Raw genomic sequence first — 19542 nt, forward strand, 5'->3', positions numbered from 1 at the left:
TATTATATTACTATATAAAACTTTTAAATTTTTATACGCAGTCGACTCGCGTATTTCATAACATTTATTTTATAGACATAGAAAAGAAAATTGCATATTGTATACGTACGTCAAATTTAAAAATAGACAACGAGAAAATCAATTAAAAGATATAAATAAATATTAAAATTTTTATCGAATGAAAGTTTATTTAACAAAATAGAACATAAATAAACAAGATAAGATACACTGAGAGAAAATTGTGTTTGGTATTTGGGACTATAATTATACAGATAAAATAATTATGATTAGGAGCTCTATTTTTATTTATTTTATTACTGTTGTAATGTAAGTAATAGTAATCATATATTTATAGTTCTCTCAAATACGAAAAAACTATAAATTATGATAATTTTAAATATTAATATAATAAAATATCAAGATATACAGGGTGGTCCATGTGTCACAATCTATTATCTCTGAAAGTGTGTGTCAAATGACTAATATGTTCAGACAAAAGTTTTATGACTTTGAGGAGAGCATAAGATGGTTTGACCTTGGGTAGCGTTGTCAGAGTGAAAGCAAGGTTACTTTGAATTTTTTAAATGGAACCCCCCATTTTTTATTACATTTTATTGTAGCTTACCTTGAGAGCTTTACAAAACACTATAATTAAATTTATTTTCAGTGGCCTTGCTCTCACTTTGACAACGCTAGGTCAAACAAATAGTACCATCTTGTGCTCTCCTCAAAGTCATAAAACTTTTGTCTGAACGTTAGTCACACACACTTTCAGAGATAATAGCTTGTAACGCTTTACACGGACCACTCCGATAAATAAAATAAATATTTTATTCTGTAAATACAGTCGTAATTATAATGATTATAACTATTTTCTTAAATTCACTTTATTATTTATGTGGTAATAATAAGTAAAAGATATGTAGAAAAAGTTAAAGATTTTCAAGCAGAGTGTTTGATTATTGTTATGTAATAGCACCATATATATTGATTATATTTGCATGTTTAAAACAATCATAAATATATAATTGTCTCAAAAAATGTGATTATAAACTGTAATTAAATTTTGGTAATTGCAACCATTTTTCCTCTCAGTTTAGAGAGTACAGCTTTATCCTATCTATTTTGATAGGATAGCTTTTCGGATCTGTCATGATACAAATTTGTCATAATGGGAAAATGCGTAGGATCCTGAAACCAATGTCAGGCCATGTGACAATTTCCAAACGATATTAGTATGTTATGACGTATCGACGTTTAAGCACGCGTCAGAGGTACTATTGTCGTTAGCTCGTGAATTTAATTATACCTCGCTCGGCCGAGCGTTTATCGACGTGGGCACGATTCGCTAATAGATATAATTAATTGTGCAACAAAACATGTGTATCAAACTCCTACCCCTTTTGCGGAATACACTTCGGTACATTCGCTCCGTGCGTTGCCCGTATATTCGTTATTATGTTTGCTGTGTAAACATTCATGTACGTGATAATGAAAGTACGCGCGGGATGCGTGCTCGTAGATAAAACGGCCTGATCGCTGCTTGGAAAAGCCTTTCCTTCGCGGAAAGTAGTTAATTAGTTCCTCGAGCAAGTGCGAATGAGTTGCAGTTACTGATAAATGTATATACATTCGTTTCGTATCTAACAAGGCCGGTCTTGTGCGATCTTACAGCTTTATTCAGCATGTCATTCCTTTTAACCGATTTTATAAAAAATATCAATATAATCAAAATAAGATTTTGTTTCATAACTTAAAAAGAAAAAGGACGAAATTTAATAACATATTTTTTTGTTTCCTCTTAGGGATTACAACTTCTATATTTATAGGTTTCTTGATTATTCATCACGAATAGATGCTTAAAATAAAATTCACTTGACTCTTTCACTTTTTTCCTTTCCATCCTGCCTTCTAGCTATTGTATCCTTTAACTGTCTCTTCGATTCTTATCCGACGGTCAAATCAGACTCGATTAAAGGACTGAAAGGCCACTTCCAAAGAAAGAAGAAGACTTACCCCAGCGAGGAAATTTCGCTAATTCTATTAGTTGTCATTTTTGACATTTTTCACTTTGAGCATCGGCCTTTACACGGCTCTAATTTTAATTCTGCCTTCATCTACTTCATCATCTTCAATCCTCTTTATTCCTCCTAAGAAATGGCGAAAGGCTGTCATTACATATAATGACATTAATAAAATTATATTCATAATTCACGTAACATGCGCATTGATAATCTCTTTTACATTTTTATTTAAGTATCATTGTTTGCTGTTTTATTTAAAATATTGATTCTTTAACGACCAACTTACTTAAGGAAGTATGCGTCACAATTCAAAGGATTACTAAAAATATAAAAATTTTATAGATTGTTCTATTATTATATCATTTGAGTATGTAAAATGTAAAATTTAAACACAATTCTCTTATTAATTTAAAGGTTATTTAATTTTTTATTTGCTTTAATCCATTTTCCTCCATTCGATGGCATTACACTCAAAAAAGTGATCTTGCAGTTATAGCGAAAATTATCTAACAATAAGTACAAAAAATAGCTAAAATAGATAAATTTCTAGTAAGTACTGCGATATATATTGAATGTATCTAATCATATAGATGACAGATAGAATTTAGATTTGTGCTATAAATTCTATGCATATGATACATAATTAACATTCCAAATCGACAGCAATTTTTTTATCCTTTCCTACTTTTTTCGTTCTCTTTTCCATTCCTTATTTTCTTTATTCATTTCGTCAATTGGTGTGTTTTCTTTTCTTTTTAGTTCTTTAAGCTCTTTTGTCTATTCCAATTTTTTTACAACGAAATATATAACAAGGATGAATCGATCGACGCATAGCAATTCATGCGATCGAATTTTATTTATCGACATTTCTCATGATCAAACGCGTCACCTTCAATTCTGGTATAGACAGCACAAGCCCACGTGTTGTCGGGAACCGTGAAATTCGGTCTCGCATATCAATGGAGGTCCTGCGACCTTCCTTTAGGATAGACCAATATTCAACGCCGTATCATTTCACGGCACGTCGAGCTCATGGTTCTTACGGAGCATATCGGTTAGTGCCGTCATCGAGATCGCAAGGATTCAAAATGTTATTATGATTCTTTTCAAATTTCAAGATTTTACGTGTCAAGAGAAAATATCGAAAATAAAAAACCTTTGAGATCTAAAATAAATTCTAAAAATGTATAGATATATAAATTATGATTTGCAACGTTTGGATTAAACTAATATTTTAATAGATGCTAATATTTTGATACTTTTGCAGAATATGATTCAATTTGCAATCTCCCAGATCAAATTCAAAGCAGACGGGAATGCGAAAATCGCAGATCTAATATTTGAAGAAGTTACGTGAATAAAATATCAGATTTATAAAATTCAGATAATTTGAAAATATCTTAAAATTTATGCGCGCAAAAAATCATACGATTTAAATATTTTAAAAGATCAGAATTTATAAATATATAATCATTTTTATAATATTGTTATTACAAAATTCTGGCACTGTACGAAAGAGAGTTTAGAAACTCTCAACTTTGCTCTTTATTTCAAGTTTTGAAAATCTATAAATTCTAAATTTTATATTATAAATGTCATAAAGTTACTTTAATGAGATTGATCGCCGACAGTTTCTAAGTTGTCTAATACATTAGAGATAATTTTAATGACATAAAGTTAAAAATTCAATGATATAAAATCTTAGATAACTTAATGATTGTCGGTGATCTCCTACATCATTAAATTTGTATATCGTTTATAATATAAAAGTCAGAATTCGGATATTTCGATACAAAGTTAAAAATTCAATTGTATAAAATCTTTTATGTAATGTAGGTAAGACAACTGAAAAACTATTCGGCGATCTCTGAATTTATTTTACGCGTTTAATGGTTTTGTTGACACATATAGAAACTGCGGATTATTCGAACGTTTCCCTCTCGAAAAAAATCACGCATGCAGACATAGATATCGGGACAGCTGCTTATTTATACGTGTTGCGTGCAACACCTTCTGTGCCTCGTCAGACCACGGACATGGTATCTGTGTACATATGCCCGATCGTGCGAATGCCTGTGTGCAAAACGCCATCGCGTTTTATCGTTCGGATTCACGAGATCATACCACCGTGATACCGCGCCATCGCCGCTAATATCCGACGATACAGGCTGCTGCAAATGCAAAACCGACTCGTATCCTTTCGCCAATACGGGCGAAATAACATCGCGAAATTCTTTTTCGTAGCTGCATTTTTTGCGCGTTTCAAAACGGGCGGACAAAAAAGCTTTTTCAAAGTTTAACGTAAAAATAAAAAATTGAACATTTATTTGTTTTTGATGAAAGATGAATTTTGTGCGTGAATTGAGTAGAAATATAAAAATATTAAACAAAATATATCTTTCAAAACTGTAATGTGAATACACAACAAGTAAGAAATAAAGGCCCTAAATCTTTAGATCAAACTGAATCTTCAGTGCTTAAATAATTTGGTTTAAATTTGCGCCAACTAATTGCGAAAATTTAACGACTGCTTACAAGTCTTATCCTTCCAGTATAAAAACATTAACATCCACGTGCAGATCGCTACAACATTATTTCTCATCCGTCAGTTACACTCGCGATGCGTTTCACTTGGGCTGTATTGTTTGATGATTACGGATGAAGCTTTATATCCGATCAATCACGCTTGACGGGTACATTGGGCAGCTGACTCGAGTGGGTTAATGCGTCCATCGATTATAGATGCACGTTTCAATGATGAATCCGCGTCGGAATCGATTGCTGGGCAGCGCCGTGCTGCTGTTAACACACATTTAATCCGCGATGTGATATTTCACGATGACTTCCGGCTCTTTGTCAAGTCGAAAGCTCGTCGCGTCCCCGATTTTTCACAAGCATCGCCGATAATATCGATCGCAATTACGAGGCGCCGCGCATTTTACACACGACGCGTGTCGAACAGTCCATTATCGCAACGATTAATTCCGATGAATTATCAGGGCCAACAAATTTGATCGTTGCGATACAACGTTGTAGCAAGAAACAATACGGTTACATCCAGGAATGTATTTTTATACCGACATCTATCGAATAAATGTCTACATGCAAAAGTTTCGGTAAGAAACTTCCGCGTTTAAACTAGCACGCGCTGTTCTTACTTGGGGCACACGCAGCATGGTAGACGGTTTATTTTTATGACGATGATACACATTAGAAAGATTTGAAGACACTTTATCTTTCAAGTATAACCATTCTCCGATCATTATTACCTAGTGAGAAGCATTTCGCTCAATAGGAAACGCGAGCGTCAAAATTTTTGCAACATGTCTATCTCCCGTCGCCCGCCCCGCTGAATTTAATTTACCCCTAAACAGTCGACGGTGGCAAGTAGAAATGTGCCTCGGACGAACTTTCTTGCTCGACCCACTTAACGATTTTACGTCCGACTGCTGATGGGCCGATGGAATCGGCCTCAAAACGAAACGTGGCGCGACTGATTTGTCTTTTTCATATTGAACCCAATATATCAGCCTGTATGAAATCGACACCAAAATTATTGCCGTCTTTCTTTTAATTACTATGAATTTTTCCTTAACTATTATTGTTGACATGCAGAGACTACTACTATCTTATACTTTTATTATTGAACGTATAGATACGTAGAATATCTACTTTCGTTTATTACTATTTTATCGAGAGGGGGAAGATTAAAATAGGAAAAAGAATGCTTTTATCTATTTTTTCAATCGTTACCGAGTGTTCCATTTATCCTTTATCTCGCTAACCGCTCGTTGATACGCACGATAAAATGCTTTGCTTAATTATCGAAAGAAAGGAAGATATTAATTGAACGCGAACGAGAACCCGTTCAAAATTTGTGAAATTATACGCGTGTAAGCATGGCAATAATAAAACGATTTATTTTTTATGTGATTTCAAAAAGTACACTCGACGCCGTAATGTTCTATTATTTATTTTCATAAATATTTGATACTTGCATATCGAATTATAAAGTTATTATGAACAACATTACTACACATAAGATGCTTATATTGTACTTTATATGGTATAATGAGAAACTTTCTGTTTTGTGAAATTCGAGAGTGATAAAAGAATAATTTTGTGTATATATTTGATAGATATAAAAAAAAGAAAAAGAGAGATATTCCCCTTTCCGATGACATGCAACAAAATTATATCAAAGAAAAAAAAAGCGACATAAACGCTGAAAAAAACGACATAAACGCTGAAAAAAACGCTTGAAAAAAAGTTGAAGAAATTAAAGATTCTGAAATTCAGTGATTTAAATATTCTAAAGTCAATACTTTTTAGAATATAAAAATATCGAGATCTGAAAGCTCTAGGATTTTTGAAAATCTTAAAACATATTCTAGAAAAGCAATTCTGGAATGGGAGAATTTAGAAATTCTAGAAAATCAGTGAATCAAAGATTAGGAAGTACATAAAAATTCTGCAGATCTACGAATCCATACAACTCAAGATTTGAGACTTTCAAATTCTAAGAGTTTATCGAGGATCCGAAGGTTGCAGAATCCAAGCGTCTTGGAATACTTCGGAAAGTCGAGGATCCATGAATCTAAGTTTACCGTGTTCTTCGGTCGAAATGCGTGAAATATAAGAAACGTAGGAAATTCGATATAGTGCACATTCGATGTTCAAGGTGCATAATTCTTACCAGATTGTAGCGAGATTGCGTCCGTCTAGGATTGCGAGTCACGGGGCACTGAGCTTGCAAGACACATCCAGGCCAACAGACCGCGCTTGCAAACCTCGCGACTCGCAAGCTCGCCTATCGTCTCTCCCTTCCACCACCGCCCATCGCAACCCTTCACTTAACTCACAGTATTTTCCTTTCTAAATTTTCTTGAATCATTGAAAAAAGATTTATCGTAAGATTGCGATTATTACTTAGAAATTATAAATAATTAACTGACACATCTCTATTTTTAAATATTTATCTTTACACTTTTTAATTATATAATGTAGGGATTTTTAAGGATAGATTTTTTTTAATATCATAACATTAAATGTTACAATATTTAGAACATCAAAGAGGCCTGAAATTTTTAAATTTTCTGGTGTTTTCTAAAATACTGAGACATGGATTTTAAACTCTTTCCGAACTAATTCTACGGCGTTCAACTCATTGAATTCAACGAGCATGCATACGAAAAACTCGAAAGCTTCGTGCTACAACTTGTCGCAAAGTTTGTCTTTTCGATATGCTCACAACACGATCAATGATAGCGGAATTGACTTTATGCCAACGCAGTTACAGCTTTTCCCAAACTAATCCTCGATTTCATCTAGCGTCGCGTTTAACGACTGCCAAAAATACGCGAAGTCGGACTATCCATTTATTCGCGTCACGAACTTCGATATACTGCGTCTCGGCGGATTTTTTTTGCCGATTGGCAATTATCGCGAGCGATTTGTTCCCGCAAGTGCGGACTATTTCGATACACGGGACAACGATGTAAAAGCGATTAAAGCGGAATAAATAGTAAATCCGTATGCCGACGGCGATAGATCGGCAAAACGACTTTTGCGATCCGCGTAGCGCAGAGTTTCGATGCGGTATCAATTTGTCATTGTTACTTGTGGGAGAGCTCTTGCTAGTACGGGCGCGTATCGAAGCTGGAGCAATTCGCGATAGCGATTAGGCGCGAAACGACGTCGTAATCGCCGACACGAAAGGAATGAACTTGAAGCTATCGATGGTAATAGATAAAAGCGCACCAATTGACGGGCCTTGACCGAAACCATCAATGTTTTTTGCTAGTATTGATAGTCGACATGCAGGATGATCGAAAAGTTATGTATATACAATCTACAATTATTACGGTGATTTTGACATACATTAATATCGTATATACGTGAATATGTTACAAGAGGATTGGGAAAATTACTTATAAGTTACTTTTTAGGTTACCTTATATGTGTTTGTTATAGAAATTGAGTACAAAAAGTAATATAGAATTGGAGCAAATAATGATAAAATATAACATAAAAAATAAAATACCCGAATTAACTTATTGTACTTAATTTTTGTAATAAAGAGTAATTTGTAAGTAACTTGTAAAGTAACTTCCCAACCCTGTGTTACACATACATAGATATATCACGCAATCAAATATTTCATTGTTACAGTTGTCGCGATTGTTGAATATAGCAGCATATTTTAATACTGCTAGTTTTATGAGAGGTAGTGTGAACAGAAATCTTTATACACACATTCTGTTAAAAAATACTATAATATATATACAAAATAAAATTATTTATATGCAGTTTCTCGCGCGCAATTTGTCTCTATAATTTTTTTTATTTTGATAACGTAATGCTAGTGGAAAAACGAGATATCTAAATTACATTTGATCTGATATTCGACGACATATCGTGATAACAGTTAATAATAATTTTTACGCACTTTTTTAATGAGTAACTATCGTACTACGTATATATTTCAGTTTCGTGACTTTTCGATCATTCTGTATCCACATTTCGCGTACGTGTATTCGTGTGGTGTTTGCGAGCAAAGGGCACCACGTGAGGATGTTGATTTTCCCACAGTTATCAAGGCGGACACGTTATCGGCAAGCGTGATTAAATTGATACACTATTCTGCAAATATATGCTAATAGCGACAATATTGTATCTAGCGTAAATGTTAATCACCGACAACAACATTATACTGTTGTTGTCAATTATATCTCTCATCATATTATGCTATATAGGTAAAGTATTATATATATATATCGTTCTTTTCCAATCATTAATGTATGAACATATAATTCCATATTCGGTAATTTTATACATTTTTTAAATACAAATCACAATATTAATTGCATATAATCCGAATTCTTGCGGATATTATAATATCCGCAAAAATTCGGATTATATGCAATTAATAATTTGAAATTTGCCGATTCGAAAAATAAAGAAGTTCATAAGAAAATTGATTCTTGCAAAAGAATTAATATATTTGCAAGGAAAATCTGGAAGCGCCGCGCCGGCGGTAGGGAAAATAAAAGAATACAAGCAAATTTTATCGAAATTGTAAGAAGCGGCAAAATTCCAGTGGTGAAAGGAAAGGCACGTGTAACGCGATTCGCAAGAATCTTCTGGAATACTTGATACAAAGTATCGGACTACTTCGAGCATCTTAAGTGGCGATCGGAAAGTTTTCTATCGATAGCTCGCAATTTTCGTCGATGTTCTCATCGCGTTAGCCACAATATCAGGATATCGAGGATTATTACAACTTTCCTCATAATAATGAAGAAATATGATGTTATCTATTAGTACTAATTTATTTTTAATAGTTATTAAAATAATCAAGGATGTATTATTTTATTTTCTAATACGTTCGTTTAGAATAACAACAATGAAATACAACAATTTGCGGACATTAAATTGAATCGCCATACGATTACATTTTGTTTCTTTTTTACGCGAATGGCGCAAGAGGTAAAAATGAAAAATCTACTTTTAAAATCAGGATTTAAAATACTTCGCGTATTTATTTTTGGAGCAGTTTAAAAAGTTTTTGTCAGATAATGCATTTACCTAACTGTCACGCGATAGATTCTCTCATGCTCGCTCTCCTGTTCGATCTTTGAGAAGATTCCTTCACAGAGTCGTGGAATCAGTCCTGGATCCTCCTGGGAAAATAAAACGGATTATATGTAATGATGAAATTATCGCAAATTTAAAAATGAATCAAACGTTTGATTTAAATATTCGCTATTTAATTATAATTTTTATTGTTATAAAAATAATATCCATAGATAATACATAAAGAAGATATGATGAAACAATAAATAATCTTATTTATGACAAGATTTATTCATAATATTGTTTCTAGATTAGCTATATTTTATCTTAATCGATCATTTCTCTACATTTCTCTAAATATCAAACGGCCGAAAAATAAACGAGGATAAACAAAACGAGAGAGTTTGTTCTGTGGAAAGAATGAAGGTTCAGTCAATAAAATCTATTCAGACTGGAAACAACGCGCGGTACCTTAACGAGGGGGGGTCTTGTCAATTTCGAAATTTGATGCATTATTAACCAGCGCTCGAAGCGTCCTTTCATAATTGAAACCCGACAAACGAGTACGCTGTACAACCACAACACGTGCTGCGCTTTTAAAAGTCTGCTCACCCATCCGCCACCCACCTTTTCACCCCCATACTATGCATCCCCTCGCACCCATCAGATGCATCTCCCGATCGCGCGCGAATACGCCTGCGGAGGTCGCCATACAATTTAATTAAGCGCCATTCCGCAAAAACAGTTTCAATTTACTGTTTGAAATTTTCGAGAAACGGAACGTCGATTCGATCCGGCAACGAGCTCTCTTTCTCTCTTGTCAGCCAATTAAAGCAATGCGATATAATAATTTTGCGGATGTGATTGCTATGGAGGAGAAGATATACAAAGTGGGAAAAGGAAAACGACGGATAATCAGATCGATTCTGTTTGAACTTTAAATATGCATTCAGTTTATGCAGAATGCAAAAAATCTAGTTTCGCGAGGATGTTATACGAGAGCGTTTGAGCTGATGGAAACTAAATATTTTTTGCAAAATTCATCCCGCTGATTTTACTTCGTTTGACAATACGATAGTAAGATAAGTGAGATTTTAAATTAATATAATGTGTTAGTGTAGATGTGATAATGAGCTTTATTGCGTTCGAAACGTCGATATTCAAGCTATTTTACATTTGGCATGTTCTCAGGAAGAGATTACTACTGAAAGATAAAAACTTTATGAGAGGTCGAAGTTTAGGAATATAAAGATAGAGAACAGTATTCTGGAATGAATTTTTAATTATTTGAAATTTTAATAATTAATCATGGAACAACAACAGTAGTGTAAAAGTGTATTAATTATTAAGAAAAAGTGAAAGTGTATAACAAGTAATTAATTAAAATGATAAATATGATATTAAAGTAAGTATAAATAATATAAATAAATTGTAACAATATTTTTATTTAAATATCAAACTCTTATATCGGTTACGAGAAATTTGAGAGGATCGAAAAAAATGTAATTGTTATGTAACCGTTGTAACTAAAATATTCATAGAAATGTAAAATCTGTTAACCATGATATGAATAATTGAACCTACAGGAAGCTTTTAATTTAGTCAAGCAGTAAAACAGCTCAATTTCATTAAATATTATTTTAAATGTTTGTCAATTTTTATGTTTTAAAAACTTGATATTGGCATTTCGATGTAGTACTCTACGCACACTGCTCAATTCGCGCATGTTTAAAATCAGAATTGTGGAAAATATTATAGCAATTAACAGCTTGTTAATTAAACAGATATTTGCCAATAATATAATGAGCCAATAGCATTTTATCATCGATATTTTCAACGTATCAGTACAGCCTCATTAAAAACTTCATTTTGCAGATTTATAATTGCAAAATGCAGATAAAAGTATTTCGAATCGCCGAAGAAAAGAATATATTTCCAAAGGAATAGAATAATTTATTATCTATTCGATCTTCATAAAAAGATTAAGAAGATAATAAATTTTTTCGGTGAAATTAATTAATTCTTTGTTGGATTTGCGAGTCGAAACTTTTAGACCGATGTATGCACGAATATTTTCGCGGATATTGCGAAAACGTCAGCGGGTACAACGCTGATGACAACGGAACGTTGTCTGACTGAAATAAAAGCAAATAGATTGCGCCCGCTCTACCGCATTGTGCGGAAAATAAAAAAAAAATAACATTTCGCGATATATTAATAAAACGCGAGATAAATCAAAGTAATTCTCGACTCGCGCATGCACAGTAGGCGCTTTGCTTGTGAAAATAATACCGCCGGCGTATCGACGAAACGGGGCACAGGTTGACGATGTATGGAGGAGGTCTATTATGCCCCGCAAAAATGAAAATAAAGTGCCAATCAGATTTATTACGAGATAAATCGAAACAATTTGCACATTGTACGTTGACCCGTAAATACATCATCACCGGTTTATTCAGACGGCAAAAGAGTTCTGCAATGCCGCTGCACAAAAATAACATTGATAAAATAGACATAAAATGCAAAATGTGTTTTAGTAGACGATGATGACATGCTTGGAACCGCAAATGCAATTTTTTCTTTATTTCTGTACTACTAAATGAAACTTTGATAAAAACGGTTTTGATTAAATATTTCACATGAAAACCAATAACTTATATTGATATAATTTATTTTGATAATGTAGCTAATTTTGTTAGTATGACATAATAACTTAAAACTTTTCTCTCTCTCTCTTATCTCTCTCTCTCTCTCTCTCTCTCTCTCTCTCTCTCTCTCTCTCTCTCTCTCTCATTACAAGTATGTCTACTGTTAATAACTACATTTTCTAACCCTTAATTAGACACGATGTGAAAACAAAATTGATATTATTAATATTTTGTTAAGATATGCGATATAATATTTTATAATAGTTTATATATCTCTCTAAATCTGAATCAGTGGATAATCACTGATCTCAGTGCCAAGTATGCCACTAATAATCAGTGAATTAAATGTGAGATTCCTAACCTAGCTAATCTTTATTATGTGATCTAACTAATCTTGTTTTAGTTGTTAAATTCAATAAATATGATATTGGAAGATTGAAATTAACGTGCAAATATCAATATTTTAGTCAAATAATGCTCAAATATTCTTTCTTTTTTAGTTGAACTTCACTGATTATCAGTGCCAAGTATGCCACTGGGTAATTAGTGACTATCCACTGATTCAGATTTAGAGAGATAATATACATTTATAAATTATTATTTAATGCACATATTTATATTTTGTATCGTCTCTCATTATAAAGTCAAAGTAAGTTATGTTTAAAACACTCAATTATTCATACGTCCGATTATGAGAATCTACGTCAAATAAATTTATTATGTATATATGTGTATATAATAAATTTATTTAAAGTTTCAAACTAATAAAAATATTTAAAATTATATTAATACGATACATAAGCAGTTTATATTATGTTTATGTAAATAAAAATGTCAAAATTAAATATGCATCATTTATAAAATGAAATTTCCACGATAATTCATGTCCAAATAATCAGCTGAAAATTATAATTATAATATTACAATTTTATTATATTATTGTAATGAAACAGCGGCATAACTGTACACCTTCGTGCCCATCATGGTGTAGGTTTTTCCCGATGCACTCTGTCCGTAAGCAATCAGGCAAGAATTGTATCCAGAGAACGTAGCATCCAAGATGGACTGGCCGAGTGTCTCGTAGATCGTCGCTTGAGTGGCATAATTTTTCGCTTCAGGATCAGACGAATCGAAGCAGTAGTCGAAATCATATCTCCGAGTTCTTTCGCGACTGTCCCCAACCTTACTCGACGATACCTTTAAATTCGTCAGGGAAATCTCATTCGATTCTGCGCGGACTACCACTGCGGACCCCGTTAAGTTTAATTCCCTGCACATAAAAAGATATATATTAGTAATGCTCTTAGAATTTAAAAATCTACATATATAAGTCTAAAAAATTACAACATGAAAGAGTCCAAAAATTCAGTAATCAGAAAATATAAAAAAGTATTATATCTAAGAATGACAGTAAATATTTCGAAATTTAAAAATTTAAAATGCTTTCAAAAAGCTTGAAATTTCTAAATAGATTTGAGATTTCTAGATTTCTGATATTTATTTTCTTGACGTAAACGAAAATGGTCAAACGAATCATAATGTATTATAGAGCTTTAAAAATGTTATCAAAATTCATTTTATAAAGATTTCGCAAAATCAACGTCTAACGATCAAACGAGGAATAACCGGGTGAATATCGTCGAAAATACTTGCGAGGGGGAGTCAATAAACTCATCCAAGCATTGCAAGCAGCTTTGCCAACATTTTCGAAGCCGACATCGTTTTTCCATCTTTCTCGTCTGCATGTACATACTACGCTCTCTCTATAGGTATTCTTTTTTTTTATTTCATCCTTTTTTACCAAGCACATTTTTTCATGCTTCGTGGATCGGAATCGATTCATCGAAAAGCGGTGGCGGCAGCGACAGCGACAGCGACAGCAGCGGTGATGCATACGACCGTGCGTCGCGTTCACACGGGGGTATGCGCCCCCCTTGTTATTCTATAGAGGGCTTTGCCCGATTTTCTCGAAGCATTCCGCGCAACCAGCCGACTGTTTTATAAAAAAAATTATCTGCTTTACGCAACAATATTTTGTTAATTTTATAATCGTGACGTGTAACACTTTGCAACAGGTACAATATATTTTTAGCTGCATACCAACCTAATAAATTTGTACAAACTTATAAGCGATTTAATTATAAATACGTTCGAGAATCCGAGTTTTTTTTTTGTAGTGATGTAATGTCAATAATTCTGCAATAATATATAATGAATAATAATTATTATTCTTATTCTAATTATTATAAAAAATTAATACTGAAGGGATTAAGGAAACAATCAAGGAATATATATAAGGAATTGAAGGATGTATCAAATATAATATAATATATAGTCTCTGCAAAAAGTGACTGGAATTGGAAATTTATACTTTCTGTGAAAAATATGCGTGTAATATATCTTTGACGAGAAAAATAAAAATCGAGAACCGTAAAGATCCGAAGATATGCTAGAGAAGATACATTCATAGATTCAAAGAATGTCTTCCGATAAACAAGTCTCGGGGACATCGAGGTTTACATCGCGAGGTTCATAGACGGTCGCGTTTTCGGGTCAGTCGATGTCGTGTGACACTGCATGTCGCGACAGGATAGAACCGTGTTATGTATGCGATATCTTCGGTGCATATAACATATACGCGGAGGAGAGCATTGCAGTGCTTTAACCCTGCAATACATCGCGTGATCCTGTTAGACACGTTCTCGTCCTAATATAGTGGATGCTCCGATACGATTTCAAGCTGCGTCTCATTGTATAGTGACAAAATTCTTGCTAATATGTTACATAGATCAAGAGACAATTCATCTGTGCATTTTTAAAGGAAACCAAATGCTAAAAAGACATATTTTGAAATTAAAAGAAATGTATGTAACATACGAATGATACTGAGCATTTATAATATTGTTGATTGTGATTATCTGTTTTTTTTTTACATTTATTTTTTGTCACACATTCTGTCATTTTTTTGTTGATATTAAAAATAACAGTGATATTAATGCATTTAATATGACGTTAAAAATTGAAATAAAACGGACATTTATAATTAAATGTTTGGCGAAAATATCAGGAGTTTTTATATTAAATAATATAAAAACGAAATGTAAAAAAAACATTCATAAAATTAATGACAATATAAGGCTGTAGGTTCAATTCAGAAGACTTGAAAATATGCACAACAGATTTTTATGATACTATGATGCAACGATTGTTGAATCATCTTAGCTCTGTTTATTTGTCTTCGCACTTCAATCACTTGAGAGCAGCTTGCTAGAAACAGATTGCTTCCAACGAGGTCGTTGGCAGACTAAATGAACGTAAAAGGCATTATTTTTACTAAGCCTCAATTATGATCTTCTCTCGCGACTCTAAAGTGCAGACTCTTCTTTTTTAATTCATAATTGATTTACATAAATTTGTAAATAGAAATAGACAATTTGAATTCATAAATTTATTTTTAGATTTTTAAATCCTTAAACTTTTATATCTTTATTTTCTTAAACTTTTGCATTTAGAGTTTTCTGTTTTATACTTTTGGAGTCGTGGAGTCAAGCTTTTCAAATCTAGATTTTCTGAAATTCTTAGATTTTCGAAAAAAGTAAAAATACATTTGCTTTCCTCATTAAAGATAAGAAAGAGAAAAAATTTCTACATTAGTATCAATAAAGGTTCCGCTCTTTTAGAAAGTACATAAATCATTGTTATATATACATTCGACGGATTTATATAAATTGCGAGACACTTTTGAGACTTGCTATCTTTACTGCGCTTGCATTGGCCGACGCACATAATGTAAAAAAAGACATGCGTATCTCCCTCGATTCTCGCATTTCATGGCGCTGTAGGCCGAAAATAACAATGCTAACGCGTTAAGACGATTCTCGCATACCTGTCAAACAGAGGCAACTATAAACGAAACGGATGCGCCAGCTGTCAAGCTAAGGTCGCTCTGCGCCCCGTCACAAAGTCGTAGTCCCTCTCTCAATCTTCCATACGGTCGCACCCCACGCTAAGTCAATGGAAGTATTTTCGGCGTGAAACGCACTCTCGGAATCATTAAGCGACCTCGACGCGCAGTAGAGATAGAAATATCGAGAGAAATATCGGATACGTCTCTTTATCCACGAAGAAAATTGAGTTCGGTTCAAGAGTGAGGTAACTGAAGGAAGCATATAATTTGCGGGATTTGGTCTCAAAATTAAACTCGGTCTCATATTCAAAGTGGATCTTATTATTAATTATGAATTGACTCCTTATTCTCTTTTACATTGAAACATGTGATTTTAATTAAAGGGGGATCTCTCTTTAAAAATATATAGAGATTGTGTATAATATAAATCTAAAAGATCCAAGAATATAAAAATTTGATGATCTGAGAATTTAGAGAATTAAAGATTTAAGTCTTCAAATATCTGTTAATTTTAAAGAATCTTTCCGTCTTCTTTCAAGATCGGACACACAAGGAAGATTTTGTCCATAATATTAACTCGAGCAACATATCGTGTAAAAATAAACTATATATATATATATATATATACACACACACTGAACCAAAACTGTACGTAAATACAATAAAATATATTCATTGAATTATGAAAAAATAATAAAAATTGGTCCAATGAATTCTCATAATGATTTAGATTATAAAACTATATTCCTAGAATTCATTGCAAGAATGAATATATAGTTGTATAAACGAATCCAGTTATTGTATCAATGAATTAACTACATTAAGTCGGACATTGATTAACGATCATTCATTGAACCAAAAATGAACAAAATTTTTTTCAGTGTATATGTATATATATACGTTATGTATGTATATATATCTAGATAAATAAAATTCAACCAAACTTAAACACTCCTTGCATGACCACGTGTAATAGGCTTCGGCGTGCAAAATCATTCATTTCCTGCTACAAACGAATTTCGTGAGAGAAACTCCATTCTACACCTTTAAATACCCGCGGTTGAAGTATAAATTCCGATTGCACTCGATTCATGCACTTATATGGAGAAGGATGGATTTAGAAAATTTCAAAACAACTTTTCGAGAAATTAAACTTTATTAAAATTATTATTTACATCATTCGCGCATACTTGGCGTTCTTTCGTAAGAGATAATTTGAGATTTGCGTGTAAATAAAAAACATCACGAAAATATTTAAGAATCAACTAAACTCTCAATTGTCTCGAGATACAAAGAAAGTATTTACAATTAACACTCCTAAATTATTCATTTAATGCAGCGCGACAGGGTACCCCAACGCAATGAATCACGCTTTAATTACGATTTGTAGTGCGAATAAATGCGCAATAACTTGCGACAGAAACCTTCGCAGAAGGTCCTCAAGTTCTCGACGCTCAATTACTTTTGTCTGCGCTTCCGGTGACTCCGCTTCGGTCGCCTTTACCGCTCGCGGACGAGCGCACGCGTTCGTCTTTTTGCAGCGACCCTAGTAGGCTAAGTATAGAAACGAGTTCATAAGTGTTTGCACCGACTGAGGCCGTGCACCAGTACGTAAATTGAGAATTCGAAGATGAATCAAGAATGTATTAAGAAAAATTTCTTGATACAGAGATCGAATTTAGTTTAGTCTCAAAGGCATGATATCTAAATTGTTCAAAGAACCTATCATATATTTTTTTATTAGAGATTTATTAGAGAATAATAAAAAGTTTGAGATTATGAAATGGGAAAATCTAGCACAAAAACATTTAAATGTTTCAATCCTTACGTCTCAATTTCTATCTTAATTTACAATCTTCTGAAGTCTGAAATGTAAAACAAATTGAGATGGTAGTTTTCAAAGTGCGGTTATAAATCTTGATCTTCACTAGATATTAGATACCTGCTGGGAAAAAGTCTTAGCATTATTTTGGTATTTCTATTATTATTCGAACAACTTACTTTTTTCGTTACAGTTTACTATGCATTATTGTTATAATAATTTGTGCCAATGATGATACTTGAAGATAGCTGTTAATCATCATCTTCTTAAAACATTATGTTACGTGCAACCAACGTTACGTGCAAATGCAAGAAATGCAAGAAAAGAGTAATGAAAAAAGCAGTAAGCCTTGACCCACATTGGTATATTTCGAACTTCGTAAAGCATAAAAGAAGAGAATAGGCGATTCTTTCTGCTATATCTAATAATTTTTAACAGTTTTTTACAAACATGTGTTTGGGTTTTTCTGTTATTAAATGCGTTTGCAAAGAAATAATCCTGCAATTATCCGATATTATCAACATGTTAAACCATTATATTGAAATTAATTTATTTATGAAATAGGAAGTTATTATATCTTTTATTATTTTTTTAATCGATTAATCGAAGAAGCTCAATATATAACTTCAATGTAAAACAAATCGAAGTATTTTCAGTTCCACTGACAACACGCACAGCTCAAGATATATCTCTTCTAGAAACCATATCGATATTTATGTTATCGATATTATATATCTGTGATTATTATGTTATTCTTTCATTCAACTAGACTTTCTTTAAAATATCCTCAGAAAATCGCATTACACTCATTTTTTTAATTAAAAATGACTATTCTAAAGAGTGACACACGATCTCATCTCGCGTTTTAATCTTATTATTCAGATATAGTCTATTATACAATACAAATATAGAACATTTTATATGAAAATATAATTGAAATAGCAGACATATAAAGGTAACGTTTATTAGATATATTATAATTACTCTACAAATAGTTTCATTGCTTGCACTTCCCAAGAAACACAAAAGTAAAAAAAAAATCAAAATAATCTTATTTTGATTCTTAACACCAATAAACAGTCAAATTTTGTAATAAAAAAATCATCATTTTGACTTTCATTTTTGACGTCAACATAAAGTCATTTTGACTTTCTGTGGACTTGGTGTGTCTCTTGAGTTATTATTTAGCGGGCGATTTATATATTTATGAAAAGATTAAGTATCAAAACAAAAGAGATGTACTCACCTAGCAGATACCGGTCTCACGCGCACGGCCACTTTGATGTTCGCCATATTACCATCTCGCGGATAATAATGTTGGCGTCATCCGGTTATTTACATTTCGCTGATGTTTTCCAATAACGAGGCACAGAAGTCCAGGTCGTCACGGATATGAAAAGTTAACGACAGAATGCACAGAAACGATTACTAACGCGACTCATCACATCTTTTGGAGATCGAATGCACCCGCTGACCTCCACAAATTTGGTAGCGCGAGCTGGCAGAGAATGATCGAGACGAATGCGTGCACCAGTAGTATTGGGTGCACGTGTTGCACTGTCGCGA

At 32.9% G+C, this 19542-nt stretch overlaps 1 protein-coding gene across 1 annotated transcript in view; it reads right to left on the minus strand.

Annotated features, from left to right (window-relative positions):
• LOC108720557 (centromere-associated protein E) overlaps positions 1-19522 on the minus strand; it is a 39020-nt gene extending 19498 nt beyond the window's left edge. Inside the window, exons 1-3 of the mRNA XM_018444637.1 lie at positions 19223-19522; positions 13217-13517; positions 9612-9706 (exon numbers count right to left, since the gene is read on the minus strand). Of these exons, the coding sequence (XP_018300139.1) occupies positions 9612-9706; positions 13217-13517; positions 19223-19269 (443 nt within the window). The 5' untranslated portion in view covers positions 19270-19522. The remainder of the gene's footprint in view (positions 1-9611; positions 9707-13216; positions 13518-19222) is intronic.
• Between the last annotated feature and the right edge of the window lie 20 nt (positions 19523-19542).

Source organism: Mycetomoellerius zeteki, unplaced genomic scaffold (assembly GCF_001594055.1).
Source record: "Mycetomoellerius zeteki isolate Tzet28-1 unplaced genomic scaffold, Tzet1.0 scaffold151, whole genome shotgun sequence".
NCBI classification, from domain to species: domain Eukaryota; kingdom Metazoa; phylum Arthropoda; class Insecta; order Hymenoptera; family Formicidae; genus Mycetomoellerius; species Mycetomoellerius zeteki.